The following is a 22,525-nucleotide window of genomic DNA, read 5'->3' as shown; positions in this document are numbered from 1 at the left end:
GACAATGTTTCTTTTGGGGGCTACTTGCAATGTCATATTTTCCTACTAATCCCAAAACTGTTTCAGCTGAAATCACAGCTACTAGAAAAGTAGAAAGTAGGAGGACTTCTGCACCTGTAGAATTACTTTACACATTGCATGCAAGTGGCCTAGTTTAAATGGTAGAAGGTCAATGTGTGTTGATTCAAGATTTTCCCAGCCTTTACTAGCTATGTTGGATTAGGTGTTACATATCTAGGCATTTGGAAGCAATCACCATCCACTCCAGCAGGGGTATGTATCACTTGTAATTTCTTTAAGTGATGTGTGCACAGTAGAAATGCACAGGGAACTCAGTACGTAATACTGTGCCGTGTTTGCTGTTATAGGAGCATCAAGAACTGTTTGTCTGGTGAGAGCTAGCTTGCTGTCCTTAATTAGGATCCTTGCAGCAGTTTACATGAGATGCATTGTCACTGCTGGAATAAATGGACAAGAACAAGTTGAGAGAGTTGCCTAGCTTGCAGCAAAACAAGTTCTTAAATTATGTATTTTGCATATCTGCACAATAGTGTGTTTTCCTCCCTGTTAATTCTTAAATTCCTGGATTCTGTTCGTGAGGTTATGAGACACTGTGTAGTTTCCCTTTCCCGTAGTACTGTTAGTTGAAGGATGGGGCACAGGTATGGTTGTCAATTAACAATACAGGCCAGAAATGCATCTGCACAGGATACCTGTGTCTTGATTGGGAAATATATGAATAGTAAATCTTGAAGGACCACAGTTAATATAAGTTAAACTATCTCTTTGTCAAGATTTAGAATGGGGGGAGTAGAATAGGGTGAATCCCTATGTCAGAAATGTGTGAAGAAAAACATTTTTTTGAAAGTAAAATTCATCAATTCTTCTTCAGTGTTCAGTGTTTAAGTCTACTTCAGTCAGCTTTCTTAGAATGTCATAATTAAAATTTTCCTGTAAGAAGCTCCATTAATTTGCGATCTAGAAAATAAAGCTACTTTTTAAAAAGTTTATCACAATGTAACAATAGACTTTCTATAATTGATATTAAGAAAATGCTTGTGAGCACTTTGAAAGTGTTGTGTACCTACTATATAAATGTTAATTATAATGTAAAGTGAGTAAACAGTAAACTGAGTGAAATCTTCACAGAATTCTGATACAAATTGCTTTATATACACTTCTGCTACACGTGGAATGTGACTTTAAACATTGAAAATGCACTTTCTATAAGCATGCAACAGGTTAACTAGTTATATTGGTGTTGCACTTTAAAAACAAACAAAAAAAAAACACTACCAAAAAAAAAATCCCCTGAACTTCAAGCATATGGCAGTAATTGTTTTTTGACTAAAGAGTGAACACTTACATCTGTAATTGTTTCTTCCTAGATGTTGCAGTTTTGACTGATTTATGGTTTAATTTATAGTTGACACTAAGTACTTTGTAAAACACATTAGTTTTTGCATGGTTTTATGTTCTATATGTAATTTTATTTTATCTTCTGTGCAATAAAACAGTTTAACTATAACTTGTTACTATAAATCTATAAAGAGTAAAGTGAAGAGTTTGAACTAATCTTAAAATCCAGCCCATCCTGTAAGCTTCTTTTGGGGCAAAGTACTATTTTCCAACTTCAATATTTACACTACATATTAATGTAGTCTGCAGCACTGCAATATCCTATATCTTCAGTCAAAAAAGCAGCAGTTTGAGTTATAAATGGGTAGTTTACAAAGTTCAGCCTAAAACTATTCTGGCTTTTTTTCATGTAAGTGTGGTACCATGGAAGAAATGAGACAGTGGTGTGTGATTATTTTTCTCCCCTTCCACTTCCCACCCCTCTGCCTTCCCCCCCCCCCACTGCACTTTTAGGAATGTTGAGTTTTTTAGGATACTTTTAACTCTACGTAGCAGAAGCTGAATTTCAGGGAATCAAGCTTATTTTGATAAAACTGAATTCTTATTATTTTTTTTTATATATTTTACTTTATCAGATGCATTGTCTTTTAGCTAGAATGATATCTTCGTATAATCTGATATAATGACTTGATGTTAATTGTGTACATGTATCTATTAAGATTCCTATGGTTTTTTAATCAGACTTTGAGAACAGTTAGTCTAAAGACTAAGGTAGGTGGGTCTTTGTTTTGTTTTCATGTTTGACAGGCCGTAACATTGGTATTCCCCTCTTTCATGAATGGAGGCAGCTAGATGGCTGTTTGAGTTTAGAGTTAGGATTACTTCCCGGGCGGATGGACCAGGTGGAAATCACTCCTCAAATGTGAATTCTTCACTGCTGTCAGGCTCCCCATGTAACAGGGATTTCCACAAGATCTTCACTGGCTTCCAAAATAGTTTAAAAAAAAAAAAAAAATTAAGAGCAAAAAACTCTGGAATAATATGTTAGTTTTATATATATTTTAAAAGGGAGCGGGGGAAGGTAAAGGCTGAATCTTGTTTTTGCTCATTACATATGGCAGAGATGACAAGCAATTTGGAAGATTTGTCCCATTTATCAACCTTCCACCAGATTAAAGGAAATGCTCATGCTGAGCCGGCTCCAAAAGATGGTTTAAAGGTTATTTTCATTTGGTGCATAAGTAGGCATTGTGCCAAAAACAACTAACTACCTTAGTGGAAAGCTGTTACACAAATGTAGGCAAGGTCTGTGTTACACCAACAGAAAGCTCCCTTATTGAAATTAAACTAGATCCTAAGTGGACTTTAACATAGTTTTTGGGTTCTTTTTTAAATTGCTTGGCATGTTCTCTACATTTTATTTGTCTATATGCCATCTCAATCATAGATCAAAAGCTAGACAGGGCATTCCAGACATCATTGTATAACTTTATAATTGTCCACAGGAACTGTCAACTGATGCAGGTGTTAATGACTTTGGCATTATGGGAGTATTATCAAAGATACTATGTTTGTAAAAGACAGAAGAGGAATTTCAAAGATAAACTCTTTCCTTCTCTGAGCTAAAATCCTTGTCCTCCACTTGGGGTGTTGTGCCTTGTGTTGGAACCTGGGGTGTTGTGCCTTGGTTCAGTGACCAGCTTCTGATCCGGGTCAGGTATTCCTATGCTAACATACAAAGGTGTTCTGATATGAACTGGAACTGGTCCTTCATGAAAATCTGGTGCATGTCTTTATAAGACTTGGTATCTCTGGAATATTTGTGCTCTGTTAGCTTTCAAATGTGAAATTCTGAGAGGAACACAAATTTGATAGGGTGGCTACAGTGTCAAAAAAGAATGAAGCTTAATTATTTTTTTTTCCTTCAAACTTTTCATTTACCCACCTTCAGTAACTTCAGATTCTTATTATTCATGGGGCAAAAGCTGGCACATGTAGTGGCTGGTTCTGAGCTAAGCATATGTGATTTTTGCTATCAATTTTTGCTAGGTCCTAAAACAGATGACTGCTGGAGCTAACAGCTTGGCTTTTTTCTTGTTCATGTGGCTCTTTCATCCTTTCATTTTTTTACAAAACTTCAAGGAACTTCATATCCTTGAGATCTTTGGTCTGCCATACTTGATTGAAATTGCTGATTGAAATTTTCCACAAGTTGAAAGTTACTGGGAGAAAGATGGCAAAGCAGTATAGTATTTTATATGGAAGTAGGGCTGAACAGGCTATTTGCTAAAGCCTCTGCAGCTGGAAGAGCCAAGGGATAACTACCTTTTGGGCTTGTGACATGCTCCATAGATGCTAGGACTATGAAGAATTGTTTGTATTCTGTACTACTGCTAACTATTTAGGCCTATGACAGACTAATCACAACAGTGTTATGGTACTGCTTTTTGTTAGTAGCTTTTTAGGAGGAGGAGAACTGATTAATCTCAGTTAAACCCTTCTTTTTGTTCCTGAGGTCCCCCTTCTCACAGATAATGCTTTGTGATGGTATGAAAAGTAGAGCTCAATTTTGTCTTCAGCCTTTTCTGGTAGAAACTGAACTTCTAAAGGGTAAAGTGAAAGTGCTTTTACTGGTCTACTTCGACTTTCCTGACCGTGATATTTGAACCTTGTACATCTGTCTTTTGCACGGAGTTAGAGTTTTTGGCAGACACTTGATTCTATGTAGAGTAGCAGCCACTGCTTCTGGAAAAAAGTAGTTTTCTCAAGAGACAGAGTACAGCATTAAGATATTCCTCTTCTAACAAACTTGTAAAAGCTTGCAAAAACTGTAAAGGTAGAAGTCTAGTAAAATGAAGTGCACAAATGCATTTTAATACATCAGCTGCTGGAGATTTCTCAGCAGCTACCAAATTGGCAAAAGATTTTTTTTTTTTTTATTGTTACAGGTGATACTCTAGAGAGAGCAACTCCCACTGGCTGATCAGTTCCACTGCTCACAAGCATGTTGACATGCACAAATCATCATTGTAAAATAATTTTATTATTGTATGTCTTTAAATCCAGTACACAGAAATTTACTGGTGTGGACATTCCAAAATACTGTATGTCTACCAGTACAGCTGTGCAATGGAAGCAACAGGGAAATGGGAAATAATTTACAAGTTCTCACAATCCTTTGATTGTGAAAAACCTTTAATTCCTTGTAAGGAATTAACAAGTTGCACAGTTGTTACATCTGGTATTTTTCAGGCCTGCATTACATTGTTTTGGTCTTACCATCTAAAGTAGTCACATAGTTATCTCGGAATCACAGAGTAGTTGTGGTTGGAAGGGAACTCCAGATATCATCTGGTCCAACACCCCTGCTCAAGCAGGGCCACGTAGAGCTGGTTGCCCAAGATCACGTCCAGATGGCTTTCGAATATCTCCAAGGAGGGAAATTCCACAGCCTCTCTGGGCAAGCTGTGCCAGTGCTCAGTAATCCTCACAGTTAAAAAATAATAATTCTTGTTTCCTCACGTTCGGAGGGAACCTCCTGTGTTCCAGTTTGTGCCCATTGCCTCTGGTCCTGTCACTGGCACCTCTGAAAAGAGTCTGGCTCCATCCTCTTTGCACCCTCCCTCCAGGTATTTACAGACATTGATAGGATCCTCCCTGAGCCTTGTCTTCTCCAGGCTGAGCAGTCCCAGCTCCTCATATGTGAGATGCTCCAGTCCATCACCTTCATGGCCCTCTGTTGGACCTTCTCCAGTATGCCCATATCACTCTTGTACTGGGGAGCCCAGAACTGGACGCAGGACTCCAGGTGTGACCTCAGCAGTGCTGAGCAGAGGCGAAGGATCACCTCCCTCGACCTGCTGGCAACACATTACCTAACACAGCCCAGGATACTGGTAGCCTTCTCTGCTGCAAGGGCACGTCGCTGGCTCGTGTTCAACCTGGTGTCCACCAGGATCCCCAGATCCTTTTCTGCCAAGCTCCTTTCCAGCTGGGTGACCCCCAGCATATACTGGTGGGGTGGGTTGTTCCTCGCCAGGTGCAGGACTTTGCACTGTTTCTTGTTGAACTTTGAGGTTCTCCTCAGCCTGTTCCTCCAGCGTGTCGAGGTCCCTCTGGACATCCCCCATTCCATAGATCAGTTTCTTGAATTTCACTTACAAAAATCCTTAAAAATGGTATATTTACTCAGGCATAAATTACTAGTTGCAAACGTGTTTATATTTTTCAGAATTGTAACAAAAAGAGCAATCTCATTTGTATTAAAATTTGTAGTTAAATGTTTTCAGGATTCTTCACTTGTAATTATGTTAACAACAATATGAGAAAAATGTGGGAATAAAACAGGAAAATCATTTTTCTTTTGAGGCTTTGTAGCAGTTCATTTCTGTAGCAATATAACTGTCTCAGATGATGTGATTTTTTTTTTTTTTTTTTTTAATTTTAACCATTTTACTGGCATAAACTATGCAATGCAAGTACAGGCTAAGTCATCATTCATATAGCTTGATTTGCTGTTGGAAGGAGCTCTGAGTAAACTAGTAAACGCTTACTCCAGAGTCTACCTTCTCCAAAAAAGTCCACTAATTAAAGAAAAGAGTTATTTTGAAAACAATGAATTCTGAAGCATTTCTCCACAGAAAGAGAGCATTGTGCTGGCAAGTATGTTTTACTTGTTTGAAAGGTCTAGTTCTGTAGATCTGAAAATGCAAGTATTAGTAGCACATTTGTGACTTAATATGAAACCCTAAACTCACTGCAAGTAAAAATATAATAAAGGTGATGCAAGTAGTATCTATTTATTCTGGACAGTTAGGAGCAAGTGTTCTACAAACAACTTAATTGTCTGGGCCCCAGCCTGTTCTGGAACTTCAGATATTTGAAAATCAAACCAGAGGAAAAAATGTCAGTCTGGAATTCAATTGTGCAACTGATGTCGCTTTTTATCTCTTTATAAAACCAACTACTGCAGAATAATAAGGCTGAAGGAGTTGCATTTGTCACACATTCTGGAATTTTCTATTATGTTTAGAAAACAAGCGTTATAAAACCTACCTGTCTGGGAACTAAAATGCTTTGAAAATCTATTGCTATAGAGAATGATAAATGACTAGAGTTAAGTTTTGCACATACGGCCAGATAAAAGTTTATCTTAAGGGCATGAGTAGCTGCCAACAATCTGTCCAAACTACTTTAATCTGTTTCTATACTTCAGTTCCTATTCCGTTTTTAACATTTGATTTAACTCAGGGTTGAAATGTTTTGGTATCTACTTCAAGCTGCTGAGTAATACTGATTCTATGTGATCAGCTACTTATTTAAGATATAGTCAGATAGTATGAGTGTTATGTGGTGGAAGGAGGAGGTCTCATCAGGCATTAAGATCCTTGTAGTATTACTCTCTCTATATTATTGATGTAAAATTACGCAGTAAAATGTTTTTAGAAGACATGATCAAATATTTTATTCCCTAATTATTTTCTTTTATTTTCTGTGCATACTTGGGTGACTAGCACAATGCATGTTTCATTAGATTTGCAGCAAAATAAGCAGTAACAAAGAAATATTTTACTATTTATTTTTAGTATTAAAAAAAAAACTAGTAAGAGTTGGAAAAGTTGATCTGTAAGGAGGCTGTGTATTGTGTTAGACAAAAATTTGCCTGTTCCCACTCTCCAGTGATAATGCATTTCCCCAGAATTTCAGGGCATTTGGTGGCTTGGCTGGAGTAGCAGTCTGAATATCTTGAAATCCCAAACAATTCCCCCAATTTTGGGGAACAGCTTAGAAAAGCTGAAAGTGAGAATCACCAAAGTGGATCTCGGAGGCAGGGCAAATCAGGCAAACAAACTATATGTATATTTATAACTGTGGATATGTTGTCAAAAGCTTTGAAAATAAAAGACAAATTACTCTTGCAGAAGTGAGGTTCAAGAATTCCTCACGTAGAAGCAGTTTAGAATGTGTTTCCTGTAAAGTATCTGTTCATGAGATTGATGCCATGCGTTATGGTTTTTTAAAGATACTGTCACCTTTTTTCTTGTGTTAGATATTTTTTTAATTTGTGGGGTTTTTTTTCTTTTCTTACCTGAAGGCTTTACTAGGCAAGTTTTTAACAATAACTTGATAATTCTTTGAAATGATTGGAAAACCTCTCTTGGTGTCCTCATCTTTATTATGAAAAGGAATTTCTGCACAGCCTATAAAGTTCCGATTATTCAGTCTAATGAGGAGTGATCTTGCAGTAGTTTTAAAGTTGTCTCACTAAAAATTTAGAAATGATCCTCAAATCAATCTTAATGTTGTACTCATAAGGAAAGGATGGCTTGCACGTGTCAGTCTGATTCTGACTTTCATATGGGCCTTGAGGTGTGTGACTGGCTGGAGTAGGAATGGAAGCTTGTGTAGACTTGAACTACCTTAGTCTAGCAGCTCTCTTTCCAGTGGTAGAAAACCTAACACGGAGCAACCTGCCTGGTAAGGAGTACGCAGTTGAGGGCAGCACTGTGTTCTCCATAAAGGTGTTATGGCCCATCTTGCCACGCTGTCATTGCTCTTGGTACATGTAAGGTAAATGAAATTTAGCTCAAATATTTAATTTCTTCAGTTACAGTTCTGATTGCAGGTGTCCATGTAGCTTTACACAGCATTCCTCTGTCTGTCAAGTAAAAAGAAATTGGAAAAAATAGAAATCCTCTGCTCTTTTGCTGTAATGAAGTCCCGTGATAAATCTTTGCAGCTTTCTTCCTAGGCTCCTGTCTGGTAAAGGAGAGTGTACTTTTCCCTGCTAAATTTTTAACCAAAGATTTATCCTCTTGTTTTTTCACATGCCTATTGTAATCAGATGGCTTTGTCAACTCCTTTGACTTGTACTTTTCTGTGTTTAAGCTTTATGAGGCTTTGATTCCTGCTCATCCTAATTTAGTTAATGGTATGTCCTTCAAGTTGATTACTGTGGCTGCTGCTAAAATCTTTGAGACTAAGCGTGCTTTCAGTGGATTCTGGTTTATTTGTCCATACGCTTTTCTCAGCGTCCTCTGTTTGCTTCTGAGCTCTGCTTTCACCAAGAGAGAAAATGCTCCTTAAGTCAGCTACAAGCATGCTTCTTTGAGGTGTATATGCATATGTATTTTTTTGTATTATTGGTCTTTAGAAATACGTAAGTGCATGAGGGAGGTTGATGGGGAAAGCGAATTCTGTTGTGCTGTCAGAGCTCTCAAATCATGGAGCCTATTCAGTCAATATTCTTAAAATACTTTGAATGTTTTGAACCTTTACTTGTGACATCGATGTTAAAGTGTGCTTTGCATGAGGATCAGAAAATTGGTTGAACTGATTTTGATATTTCTACTGAAATTTAAGCCAAAAAAGAAGGAAAGTTAGTTAAAAAGTCCTGATTCCATTTTTGTTATGATAGGCAGCAATTTAATGATTGTCCTGTATAATATAAGTATTGCATATCCGACTGTATATTGTAAGAAGGATCCTGTTGAATCTTTAAGCAAACATGCAGTACTTGCACTTAGAATAATTCTCATAATACATTTTAATTAAGAACCAACTTTCCAATTGTAAACCAGAATGTTTTCCTGTGAGGGCCAAATGAGCACTGTGTGTTAAGGTCAGATGAATGGAAAATGCCATCTGAACTCAGTACTTAGACCAGAATAATGATTCAAATAATGGTAAGATATCAAAAATAGGTGGTGTTTATAGAAAAGCACTTATGGAATAGAATCCGTGTTAGACAATTATCCTGGTTTAGTGGGGCCTTAAAATGGTTTGAAGTGGAGCCACTATTGCGTTAAAAGACTGTAACGTTACAGCAGCCTTCCAGTACCTAAAGGGGGCCGACAAGAAAGCCAGTGAAGGACTTTTTACAAGGGCATGTAGTGATAGGACAAGGGGTAATGACTTCAAACTGAAAGAGGGTGGATTTAGCTTAGATGGAAGGAGGAAGGTCTTCACTGTGAGGGCGGTGAGGCGCTGGAGCAGGTTGCCCAGAGAGGTTGTGGATGCCCCATCCCTGGAAGTGTCCAAGGCCAGGTTGGATGGGGCTTGGAGCAACCCGGTCTAGTGGAAGGTGTCCCTGCTCATGGCAGGGGGTTGGAACTAGGTGATCTTTCAGGTCCCTTCCAACCCAAACCATTCTATGATTCTAACCTTTCTGGTTGCAAAAGGTCCAGTTTCATCTCTTTTACCTATCCAGATGTGCAGCATATTTTGTATCAAAGTAGTCTGTAATCTCAGTGAAATTAGCTTGCTGTAGTAGGTTATACTAGGTGGGATTTTTCTCCTACTGTGTTACAATTACTTCCAGAAAATACATTCATCCTTGATTCATTTGAAGGAAGGTGTACCATCTACTGCCTGTTGAGAAACGTGCTTCTAATCCTAACATATGTAGTAAATATGGCTAATATGTTGATGATGTGAGCGAAATTGGCTTACAAATGAATGAACAAGGCTGAAAATACTCTCAAGATTCTTGGATTTTAATCAGGTGATGTGTTTGGATCATTCATGGGACAGATCACCATAGGTTATTCCAGTTCTAAATGTTAAAAACAACTAGAATAGCAGACTAAGCAAATGCACAGAGTAACATCAGTGATAAATGTTCTGGTGATTGTATAAAATGTAAATGTAAAGCTGACATCTGCCAAGTACAGTACTGATTTTCATACCATTATAAAGTGGTATTCTGGCCTCCTTTACCTTTTTTTGATCTGAAAAGCGAGAACTTTTTCAGTGTTCTAAGCATTCTGTATGGCAGACTTTTTGATTTAGTCATTAAAACTAAAGACATACATAATTCACATTATCCTTTTTCTGTATCACTGGATTTCTCCAAAAAGAGATTACTAGTATATATCAGAAGAATAATGGACTAAAGTGGTGCATCAAATCCTATTAAATGGAAAAGATAAATTAATGCTTTTGAGTATCCTTCTGTATGTCTCAAAATAATATAAATCAGTAAGTTAAAATTGGAGAATGTGAATATGAATGCACATGTTTGTTTTTGTTTTACTTGGAACATTGTTTGCTATATATGAGAATTTCATAATGTTTTTAATAAAAAATAGACATAAAAATTCCTAAAGCGTACTGAATCAATATAGCAATTCAAAAAAGATGCAGTGTGATCAAGCTTGGATTAAAAGCATCTGTGTGCTTGTCAATAAGGGAACTGTGATGAGTTTGGGGGTATCACATTGACCGTGTATTAATACACGGTATCCTATAAGACCATCAGCTGATTGTTTAGAATGTAAATGAATCTGTTGATGGATCCAGTGACTGATGGCTTAAATTCCAATTAATCAATTGCTTCATCGGTTTCTTTAATTCAGATCAAATATCTCAAGTACACACAGTTCGTTCATGCTCTTAAGAGAAATTAATGCTTTAAAACTAATTTAATCAGTCTTATATAAATGCCACTGTATTTTTCAATTGCATCCTATGTGATGGCATTGTAGCTTAAATGTTTGGGATGTTTCAGGTGTCTTGAGCAAAAAAACTCTTTAGAAGCTATCATAATTGAAAGGTCTTGTTATAGTGGTAAATGAAACTGTACTCCAGCATGTCATCTTGGTGCTGCTATTCATCTTGTCATCAGTTTAAAATTTTCATGCACATAGTCACTTAAGTAATATAAATGATTTAAAAATAAAGTTGTTCGTAAATGATCTGGTGCTAGGTATGTGAAGTCAAAGTCCATTTTTCTTTTGTTGGTTATATTCTACTAACCCATGTCTTTCAATGCTTTTGACTTCAGGCAGGAAGGCTGGTAATATTACTAGACAATATATAGCTGTTTATGACACCACAGTTCCACGTGCCCTGTTTCACAGTGACCCATCAATTAATTCATCAACACTTGATGCAGGCTCTTCACTGTGACACTTATACCAGTTGATCTTAATTTGATTGCCGTTAAAACCTTCCTTTCCTGACAACTGTTGTCAATTATACAAAATAAAATCAAGTATTCATAAGTAGGCTGTAATAGGATATAGGCAGACAGATTTAATAATTCAGTTTTGCTGAGGCTTGAAAGGCATTAGTTGTAGCTGTTGTTCTCATTTGTAAAAAATTCATTGGATATAGCTCTTGAGAGAGAAGGCAGACATAATTTTATTTATTTAAATTTGACTGAGAAGAATCCAGACGTGTAGTGGTGGTTTAGCATTATTTCTGTTTAAGAATAACTGACATGAATTCTTATCAGTTACATATTATAGAAAGTAAATGTAATTTAATTTTATGATTTTTTTAAGACTAATTTAAGTGCACACGCTCTACGGTTGTTTTTCAATGATATATCTGTAATGGAGTGTGGAATTCAACCCTGCAGTTATGCAGACAAAACAATACCTTTTCAAGACTGGGGCGCTTGATCTTTAATATGCTTGTAAAATATGCATATTCCTGCATATCTGCTATATACAACTAAATTATAGTTGCTTCTCTCTGATGCATCTTCAGCACAGTGTAACATTAAAATTTGTGCTATGGCATATTTGAATTATACCTGTAAGTTCTCTCTAGTGCTTACTGGCAAGTCTCTTTTTTTAAGCTTGCTGATACTTGGCAAAAAATCTGAAAGCAGAAATCTGTTAACTTTAATGTTCTCCAAGAGAAAGTTAAATACGGTTTTCAGAACTTCTGTGTTGTTGATTGGCTGGCTACACGCCATTCTTTACTGTGTGTATTGACATTTGTAACAAATACCGTGTGTGGGTTGACTGTTAAGGCTCTGTGGAAGGGATTTGAATGTACTTGTGAAATCTAAAAATGGAAATCTTTTTCAAAATAATTTCACTTGTAAAATGCTGATTAAATAGGTGTAGTTGAAGACAAGACCTGTTGTAAGTGATTGCTCAAAGCAAGAGCGGAAAAAGTAAAGGACGGAAATGTGGAAGTATTTTTATAATGACGTGTCATTCGCTTTGTCATTTTTTAAATGCTAGTCAGAGTAAGTTATTCCTTAAGTTTGGTTTGTTTTGGGTTTTTTTCCCTCTGAATTCAGAATCCTCTCTCTTTCTTCTCATCTGATGACTTACAGCTTCTTTCTAAGATCCTTGTTCCAGGCTGGGAACTGGGAATGGGGAAATGAAAATTAAGTTCTGGATACAGGCCGAGTGGGAAAGTTTAGTTTCTTATGGCAAGAAAACCATCTTAATTTCTCATGTTGCTATTAGTCAAGAAACCTGGCCAGTCCTGGAAAGCAAGTGTTTTAGATACTAGCATAATTTGCCACCTTCTGTTTGTGAAAGCAAAGCCAGTAGACTTTGTGATCAAGAAGGAAGCAGGGAGGAAGCTCAGTCTTTTCATGGTGCCACTACCTAAATTTTTCCTTGGCATTTTCAGAATCTGATTTGCAGGGGATTTCCATGAGTTGATGCATACATCTTGAGGTATTTGGATTCAATTATCCAGTCTTGGATTATTCAAGAGTATTATTGCCTAACAAAGAACACGAGGCCATACTTGTATAACTGGTAGGATGTTCTCCTTCTGTCTGATTATTTTAGAACACTGTTAGGCTACTAAGAAAAGTTCTCTTGCAGTCTCCTACTAAAGAGCCTTTGCCTAAAACATCTGTGAAAGAACAACATAAGTAATACACAGGAATGTGGGTGATATACAGGAGATGCTACGAATGACACACAGTTTTGTTTCTGCAGCAAACTAAACCAACTTCTCTAGGGTAGTTGAGATTTTCTTTCCACAGTTATTGCAAATATTAAATCTCGATATAATTCAGATCATCTGAATGATTTTGTTTCTTTCTTCATTATAGCCTTCCATGAAAATCAGATGATGCAATTTTATATAGAATAATTTATATTATTTTTCTTCTGCAAAGTAGATTGCTCTTAGTATGTCAATACTGCTATTTTGGCTTTCTTGTGTTAACTACGCTTTCTTTAGAAACTACTTGGTGAACAGGCTGAATAGTAAGCTAATTGTTTTAAGGAGAAATAGTCCATCTTTCTGCTTGTCAAAAACAGCATTTCCAAATGAAATAAAATAGGAATAAATAATTTAATTTATACACAACAATTTTTCTCTTCCAAGTGACTTATTTTAAAAACCCTATAAGCTAGAATACATTTAAGAAAACATGTAACATCCCAAGTAATAACTTGTTTTCAGAAGCCTGTATTAAAAACTGTAATTAATACTCAAAAGCGTGTATATAAAATGTAAGTGCTTGGTGGTAGCACAAGTTTATGTACATTACATTACTACAATTTCAGGAAATTAAAGATATCTGCACATAAAGAAATTAATGCATAAAATATGAATAGCAAGTTTGGTAGTATAAAAAATAAAAGATTTGGCTATCTGATGATGATGCATAGTATTAATTAAGAGAAAGCTTATGATATAATTGGGTTTTACTTCATTAAGCTGCTTTTCTTGCTGGTTGGGAGGGGTGTTTTATCTCCCCCCCTCCTCGTTTTTTTGGGGGGGTGGTGTTTTTTAGTTGGTGGGTTTGTTTGTGGTTTTTTTTTTTTTTTTTAGTTTAAGGCTAAAATATGACCAGCATTTTCTAAGCAAAACCTGTATTTAGTTTGAAAATTTTTGTTCAAGGCCTTTTTCTTCAGGATTTCTAGAGGTAGGTGGGCCCACAAAAGAGGTCACTGATGCACATAGAAGTGTAAACCATTCCCAGAAGCATCTGACATGTACATGTCCTGCATGTATGTTCTCAATAAGGCCTTAATTCCAGCACACTGAGTAAGTAGGATTCTTCCTGCTTATGTTGTATTGAGCACAGTACCTTCGTTTGACAAATTTAGGCTGAGCATATCATGGCCCTAAATTGGTGCCTTCATAGAATGAGCTTTTGTATCTCTATTTCAAAACACCATAAAAGCTACTGAAATAAACGTTATTTTTGTTCAATAGTCTATTAACATACAAAATAACACTTAAAAAAAGATGGGATTTTTATCCATAGTATCTCAAATAACCATAAACAAGCATAATTAGCAATGTATCCTTATATTTTAATGTTACATAGTTACTTTAGGTTCTTAAAATTGTTTTCGTCCTTTGTATTGCAGGTGCTACTTTTCCTCAGAAAAGCCAATTTAGGGTAAATTCTGGACAGGCTTCATAGTTGGGCTTTTGCTAAAACACAAAAAATGGAATTGTAGTCCTACAACTTCCCTAAGCATACAAGTTCAACAGATTTCAACTAAAATGGTTTTAAAAATCAGTTTAGTTGCACTTGGGCAGCATCTTGCATGGACATGCTCTAAATTGATTTATGCCTGTCTTCAACTGATTAGGCTAAATGAATATTACATACTTGTAAATTAGTTTAAATATGCTCATGTGAAGTTTGCACCACTTCCGATAAATGATTAAAGTCTTTAAAGCCAGTGTAATTTCCTTAAATCAGCCCTTAAATTCTAATTCAGATAATTCCAAAATTTTCATTATAAAGACAGAAATAAGTCAGACATGTTCACAGTGTTCAACTTTGTCTACTAATCTTGAATGACTGTGTATTGTTATAGGAAATGAGTATCTGAGTCCCCTCACTGCGTAAAGTAAAAAGTTTAATTTTATTCATTCTCCTTTATGTGTAGCCTTATGAAAATTTCTTACGTGCAGTGTGGAATTTCTTTCTTTTTTTTTTTTTTGTAAACAGCTGTGCTTTGATTGGTAAATATTTAAAATACTTCATGACTTTTCCTTTAAGCAACACAGAACTTTAAAAAAAATTTGATTCTTTGTATGCTGTAAAATAATTGCCAGGTTCAAGAGTTATCACTGAATTCAGGGGGAATAATGATTCCTGATGTTTGTGTAGATGTTTTTTTCCTGGCAAGTCATATTCAGGTTAGAAACGTAAGAGGTTTTTAACACTGACCTAAAGCATTCTGTTAAAGTACACAACACAATGTTTTTCTACATGTGGGGGGTGGGGGGGGGCTTTTTTTTTTTATATGATTTTGTGACTGGGGGGAGAGGAGGCAATGCTTCCAAGCATTTCAAAATGGAGCAGTTACAATAGCTGTTTTTTCACCAGACTTTGATTTTTAGAAGTTTTATGTACTGCTCACTCAAATACCTTCCAAAGGTAAAGTACGTGTGACTTCTACACAATACACAGTTGGGAATATTTAGTGTTTTACAAGTCCAAGGGCTTGGTAGGGGTGAAGAGTTGTTTTTATACATTGTTTCTAATTACATGTTTAATCTTCCATGATTATAGCTTAGTTAAGCCAGGTTTAAAATCAGTATCTCATAGTATAATTAAAATTACTTAGTCAAATCTGCTGCAGTATTTGAGGTAGAGGATTGTATTGTTTCAGTTTTGCTGTTGTGATCACTATTGAAAGCTGACTTGGCAGAAAGCAGTCCCCTTTTCTGGATGAACGTGAAACAGGCTATGAGATAAGTTATTGATGAAATTAACTGCTGAAGTGGAGAGGAAATGCAGCTGGCCAATACATGTCATAGTGTGAGCTCTATTAAATGAATATATGTGCAGTCAACCATTCACAGGAGCCACACTGGTCTTGAACTGCATTGATCTATAGTATAATTCTAAATGAAATTGATGGAAGAGAGCAACCATTGACAGGAAGGGTAAAGAGAACCACAAAATGTCTTGTACAGGAAAAGTGTGATGGAAAGTAGGTTCATCTGTGCCATAGATAGAAAGTGCGGTGAAACCGTGGTATTTCTAGGTGTTCCTAGGTACCTCACCCTTAATTATAATGCAGTGTATGTCACTGGACTCGTCAAAAAGTGCTTTATAATATTTTATTTTTAGAATAAAATCCATACAGAATCCTGTCAAGATTTTAAAATCAGCTTTTCAAGAACTTCAGATACGGCTTTGCAGCTTGCAGCTCTGAGCTTTGGGTGAAATTTAGTTGTGATAATGTGTTCCGAGAGCTGTTTATATTAACATTTAAAGACTTGTTTACTTACTGTGCACTTAATATAAATACAGCTGTTACATGAAGGCTTGTAAGCTGCTTTCAAGACTGTTGTGCAAAAATGCTACCTTCTAGTCAGATATAATTTCAGGTGGCTTCTCTCTCAAGCATGTCCTTTCAGGCCATTAGCTCATTGAACTGCTTAATTTACAGGCCTTGATGAATAAAACATTGGCTTCTGTTAGATTTTACTTACATCAGGGTGCACATGTCCTATAAAAGAATCTCTCTTAATTTTGTGTTCACTGGTAGGTACCCTTTCTTGATGTATTGCCTATTAGATTCAAAGCTTCTAGCACATCGTCTTGTCTGTGTAAGAAGACAAAGCTGGATAAACTCTTTGCCAGTGTTTCCTTCAGTTTAATTGCTACCTTATCACTGCTAGTGATGAAACTACTTTGTTAGTTTGTATTGGATTGGTTGAAATATAGAAGGAAGTATGAGTATATATGCATGTATGTCTATACACATTGTTTAAAATTTACAAATAATGAGAAAAATCTATTATTTTCACACCCACAGCACACAGTAACAAGAGTGTATACAGTTGTTAGGCTGTACCATAATGGAAGCTTTAATTATTACTTCAGAAATGTTTAAGGTTTCTTTAGTGTAGTAATTGTGATGAGTATTGCTAAAACTTTTCCAGCTTTTTTTATAGGCTTCAAACTTGATGGAAATTGTACCTAATTGTATATGTTTTTAATAGATTGGCAATGTTCGTGTGCAGTCTTTTTTGAATCTTACGTTAGTAACCTATGTAATACTCCAGACTTGATGTTAACCGTCAAACTAGTTATTTTTGACTCAACTTCTGCACTGGTCTCAGTTTTCTGTTTCTTGAAAACTAGTTTTCTGTCTGTAAAGCATAGTGATTCTCTTCAGTATGTATCAGTCTGTATCTTGAGCTTCCCTTGTATCTTAAGTACTGCGCATGTGTTGACAGGTTTCTTTAGGCTTGGATCCTTGACAGTTGCAGATGATTCAAAATTACTTCTTCTAAGCATAATACATTGGGACCCATGTTGTCTTGAATGGTATCTATGCTAAGGATTTATTTAAAAAAATTTTTTTTCAGAGAAGCCAGGAGACTACAAGCAGTGGAAGTTTGTAATGTCATACCAGCAAGGAGACAACAATCACAGGCATCAGTTCATTATTCTATTGTGTTGGAATTGTACAAGTGACACAATTCTAAAAAGAAAAAAAAAATTAAACCTCTTTCAACTTCAGCCAATAAAGTTGTATATCTTGCTGATAACATTTGGAAGCCTGTTTAGAAAATAAGAAACCTGTAAAAAAGGATTCCTGCCCCACCCCACCCCCCGTTCATAAACAAGCGTATTGTTAATTTTATCAAAAAATTATGCTATTATGTGATACCTGGAGCATTCCTGGAAGAAAGCACACAGACATTCCAAAATATGAATCCTTTTATATGTGGCACGTTTATTTAAAAATGGTTGTAAACTGTTTTATTTTCACTCTTCTAAATTTCTTTTAACCCAAACTGAATTTTTGAGATCAAAAAAATAGTTTGATGTCTCTTTATAACTTCAAGGTTCGTGTTTCATTCGAACTGACCAGCTCGATGGAGAAACAGACTGGAAACTGAAGGTTGCTGTCAGTTGCACACAAAGATTGCCAGCTTTGGGGGTAAGCATTTTATCTGTTTGCTTTTAAGATGTCTTCCATATATGCATATATATCTCTTATCTAAAAGATTGTTACAATTATTATAAGTATTGGAAAATATCTGTAACCACAGTCTTAGTTTTTGCAATAAATAGGAGATAGATATTTCACTGAATGCTGAATGAGAAGTAAGTCATTCAAATATTCTTGGTTTTACATTGAAAAGAAACTGAGACAGAATTGGATTTTTATCTTTCAACTTAGTGGTTCTCATTGTGGTCCCCACCGAGATCCACACTTCACAGAAGCATATCACAGTGGTAGTGTTTTCAACCAAGTGTTATACTGCAAGTGCAAGTCATTCTTGCCTCAGGAACCGTTGCTTTAATCACTAACTTGTCAGCTTGCGAAACAGCAGTCTGCTCTTGGAAGGTAAAGTGATTTTTGTTGTCAAGATGCTTTCTGGTCTGACTAGGTGCAATGTACAAGTTCTTGCAAGGAGGGCTCTCTAAGCGTTGGCTGAATGTGTGTATTTTTTAAGTGCGTATGTGTGTCGTGTTATGGGTAAGTATTAAAATCATAAAAAAGGACACATGTATGCGTGTGTATATATGTATACGTTCAAAATAGACACATATCTACAAAAAATGTATGTAGAATTGTATAAATGTCTCTTAATGAGAAGCTGAATTGTGTCCTTTGTACTGGGGAAGCTTGCTGTTTTACAGGAGAGTTGGTTTGGTATTAAGAGACTTCCTCTGAAAACATATTCAAGTTACAAGCTTGTGGAAATTCACCTGTACAGAATTTCTGGTGTTTTGACACTAAATCCTTTAGGTGTTTTATTAAAGGCAAATATACCTTAAGAGGACTGTTTATATACCACGTTAGTAGAAAAAGTGTTGGATTATCTGCCAGATCTTAGCAGTACTTCTGCAGTTATTCTTCCAGAATTACAGAGTTGCTGCCACACTGAAATTAGAAAAAGGGAGAGATTTTTTTCTGTGTTCACAGTGCTCTGGCTACTGGCTGCACATGTGACAAGGAGGAGGAAAAAATAGCTAGGTTTGAATTTAGAAGATTGGGAACAAGGGATGGAACTGAAGGTTGGTCATGCCAGACAGAGATGCCAAGTCAGGCTCCAAGATGGGAGTTCTGGTGCAAGAACAGACTTTAACAAGTATTCTGTAACCTGCAGCTGAATTTAGTATTTGTAATAATCTCTCTCCTATAGGGTTTTACCATTTAATCATTGGCCTATCTTATTTTCTCACTAAAAAAATCATGTCCACATTTGAGACCGATGCATGCATTTGACTCGAATCCAGCCAATTTTTTATCTAGCTTTGATTTTTTTTTTTTTAATTAAATAGTGCTTTTCAGATAGTTACAACTGTGTTCCACTTAGCTATTATTTTTTATTTCTTTTTTGTTTTGGAAGCGTCACTGACTGCACTCGGCAAATACAACTCTTCGTGCAGAGCACTGCCTCTCTGAGTTCTGTTTACTGTTTACAATTTTGGTGTTCTGAACTTGGAACTTTTGGTGTTCTGAGCTTCGGTGCTCTAAGGCTGTTGAAATCTGGACTAAATTACAATGCAAAGGTTTCTCTATATTCGCCTTTGGCAAAGAAAAGAAAAAAGTTTTACTTTTTTTTTTTTTTTTTAAAAAACATAAATCCATGTTTGAAGTTTTCCCTCCTTGCTAGGAAGAAAGTGACCTCGTAAAGCAGGGAATTACTGTACTGTAACTTTTATATTATGTTCTTTGTTTAAAAAAAAAAAAAAACAAGCAGTTATCAATAGACTTGACAAATTAAGCATCTAGTATAAAATTATTGTTAAACCTGTGCATTTGATTTGAAAGAAGTAAATATTTGCATTGTAGTTGTTTACAGTGGAAAATAAATCAGAAATGGTTGAAGTTGGGGAGTCGGCATCTGAATGGTAGGACATGCAGCCTCAGCTTCTGCAGAAATGAAGGTTTGCTTCAGGTGGCGGTTGTTTTGGTCATGTAGGGGAGGGAAAAGCAAGGTATCACCAAGAAATTATTCATGCATCTTGGAAACAGAATACAGGAGTCAACTGTACAGTATAGTAACCATTTCTTCCTTAGTTGTTTCCACTTACTGCTATTAACCTACCTCCAACTGATCTGTGCTTCTTGCAAGATTTTTATATTCTCCCTCTTCTTGAGCTGTAGGTGACAACCTGAGTTGCATCTTCAGGTGCAGAGGAGCTATGTACACTTAACAAACCTTCCCTGGCTACCAGCAGCAGATGGAAGCCACCAAGCAGTTGACGTGCCTCTGCCCTTTCTCGCATCACGCAGTTAACCGTGCTAGCCAAGACTTTGTCTGCATTAAGCTGACATGCCATCCCGAAGTAACTGACACTGGGTATAATACTTCCTGCTGGCTAAATTAAACTATCTCCCAATTTCCATACTGTGTGGTTTGGTGAAACCATTGTCACTTGGTGGTTCTTTAATGAGATCATATTAAATGGCTGCTTCCCAGCTGGTCTTAGACTGTTTGCAGTGGTCATGTCATATATCTGCTTCACCCTTAAGACCCATCTGGCTGTGAATTATTCTGGGGAAATGGTAGCCTAATGCACCCAAATGTAAATGCTTTTTAGGGGATCCCCACATCCTTCACAGAAGATAATGCTCAGCACACATCCCAGAAGGCTGTTTCCATTCCTGTGGAAAGCACATTGGTATTTCTTTAATTTCTGCAAAGACACTTTTACCTCTACTGGGATGGCAATAATATGCAAGAGTATCAGCCATCTAAAGAAACTCTGTGGATGGACAACTTCAGAAGAATTTTTGTAGTTCCTAATAGAGTCATAATCTGTGTCTGTATATAGGCCCTCTGCTTACTCATTTTCTGTAAAGCTAAATTAAAATGCAGTGGGCAGAATTATTTCTTTAAAGTTACAGTAAAAACAGTGGTTTTGGAAAAAAAAGCAAAAATAGGATACACGCTTTAAACATGTAGGGATAGTATTTGGCACCCTTTCAAACTTTATACCCAACTTACCTGAAATGGGATGTTTAAAATATGTAGTTGAGGTTTTCTCAGCAAACAGTATTCAAGCTCTCCTGTATGTGCAGTGGAAAAAATTTGAAGCAACTTGGTTAAAAGTAAGGGTTATTTGAGAAACCCATTTCAAGTAGACTTTTTCTCACCCTAGACTTCTACAGTATCATCTGTTGCTGAAATTTTTTTTTTAATAAAACTGAAAAATCGGGCAAGTTGCTTTCCAGATATTAACTTGAAAATGTCTGTTGCTGTGTGAAATATCCCTGTGCTTTGTTTCTGTTCCTGACTTGAAAAACCACTATTTTACAGCGATTATCTTGCTAACCTGTACACTGTGTAATAGGGGTATATGCTTTTTGATAGGCTTAAAATTACTTCTGCAGAAACTTGCTGGGGTTTGAAGCAGTCTGGCAAAGGACCGAGCTTTGTGCTGCAGTCTGGGATCAACTGTGGTTTCCTTTCCTCTACCAAATGTTAGGAGAATCGGGCAGCGATCCTTCCTTCTGCTAAAAGAGGCTGCTGGGGGGCGATCCGCCTTCCATTCTCTTGGCGCTGTGCCGCGCGAGGCAGGCAGCGCGTCGTTATTTGCCCCCCAAATAACTGACGCGGTGAAATTAAGGCACTTCAGGGAACACCTATCTAAATGTTTTGCTTTAGCTTTCTTAAATCAACCCGTTAATGAAAACGATTTTGCTTTAAGGAATTTGGGGAAATGAACCTTCCCAACTACCGGGCCTTTTGTACCCGATAAATGCCGGTTTCCGTCCGTTCTCTGTAATACTACCCAACAACGCTGCCACTTCCCTAGGTAGCGTATATGACTAAGACTCTTCCAACGTGCCCGTGTCGCGGCACACGCGGCGCTGGGGTATGGCTCTGGCCAGGGGAGTGCCCCGCCCTGCCCCACCCTGGCCGTACTTCCTGGTTGTCACCTGCTGGGCAGCCACTGGCAGAGTGGGGGAAAGGTGGCTGGTGAGGCCCGCCCTGCCCCGCCCTCGCCACTAGTTGAGGGTGAGTCCTGTCCGGCTGAGGGGCTGTGATAATTCCCAATTTGGGAATTTTGGATTAGTTGAAAGGCGTGGTAAAGAAAAGGGGCAGAGCACGGTGTCTTCTGTGTCCACAGAGAATTCTGTGGAGAACTCAAAAGTTCCATTAGGCTTGTCCGTTTCGAAGACGGGAAGCTTTTGTTTCAATTCAGTACTGCCTTTGAACTGGATCGAAGGCTCGTATTTGTATGCGTGGCTACAAAAACGGGTTGGGTTTCCGAGGTGAACTTTATACGTGTTCATGATAAACCAGCAGTTGGCTGCAGGGGGGTCCGTTCGCACAGAGAACCTGTTCAGAGAGGGGTCGTGTGGGACGCCATCGCTGGGGTCCGGCGCTTCGCCCTCGGTCTCTCTGGGCTGACGTTCTGGGGTTTCGCTGTAATGGATCAAATAGCTTCAGCTAACTTTCAGTCAGAAGTAGTGGTTGTTGATGGCAGTAGTGCTTTTCTGGCTTCCAG

The 22,525-nt window shown here is 37.1% G+C and overlaps 1 protein-coding gene across 2 annotated transcripts in view; it reads left to right on the top strand.

Moving 5' to 3' along the window:
- Window positions 1–22,525, top strand: part of ATP9B (ATPase phospholipid transporting 9B (putative)) — a 172,807-nt gene that overhangs the window by 53,770 nt on the left and 96,512 nt on the right. For both annotated transcript variants that reach the window (XM_052802752.1, XM_052802684.1), the window contains exon 8: window positions 17,899–17,993. In XM_052802752.1, coding sequence (XP_052658712.1) covers window positions 17,899–17,993 — 95 coding nt within the window. The remainder of the gene's footprint in view (window positions 1–17,898; window positions 17,994–22,525) is intronic.

The sequence above is a fragment of the Harpia harpyja genome, chromosome 1 (genome assembly GCF_026419915.1).
Source record: "Harpia harpyja isolate bHarHar1 chromosome 1, bHarHar1 primary haplotype, whole genome shotgun sequence".
NCBI lineage: Eukaryota > Metazoa > Chordata > Aves > Accipitriformes > Accipitridae > Harpia > Harpia harpyja.
This window is presented reverse-complemented; position numbering and strand designations above follow the sequence as displayed.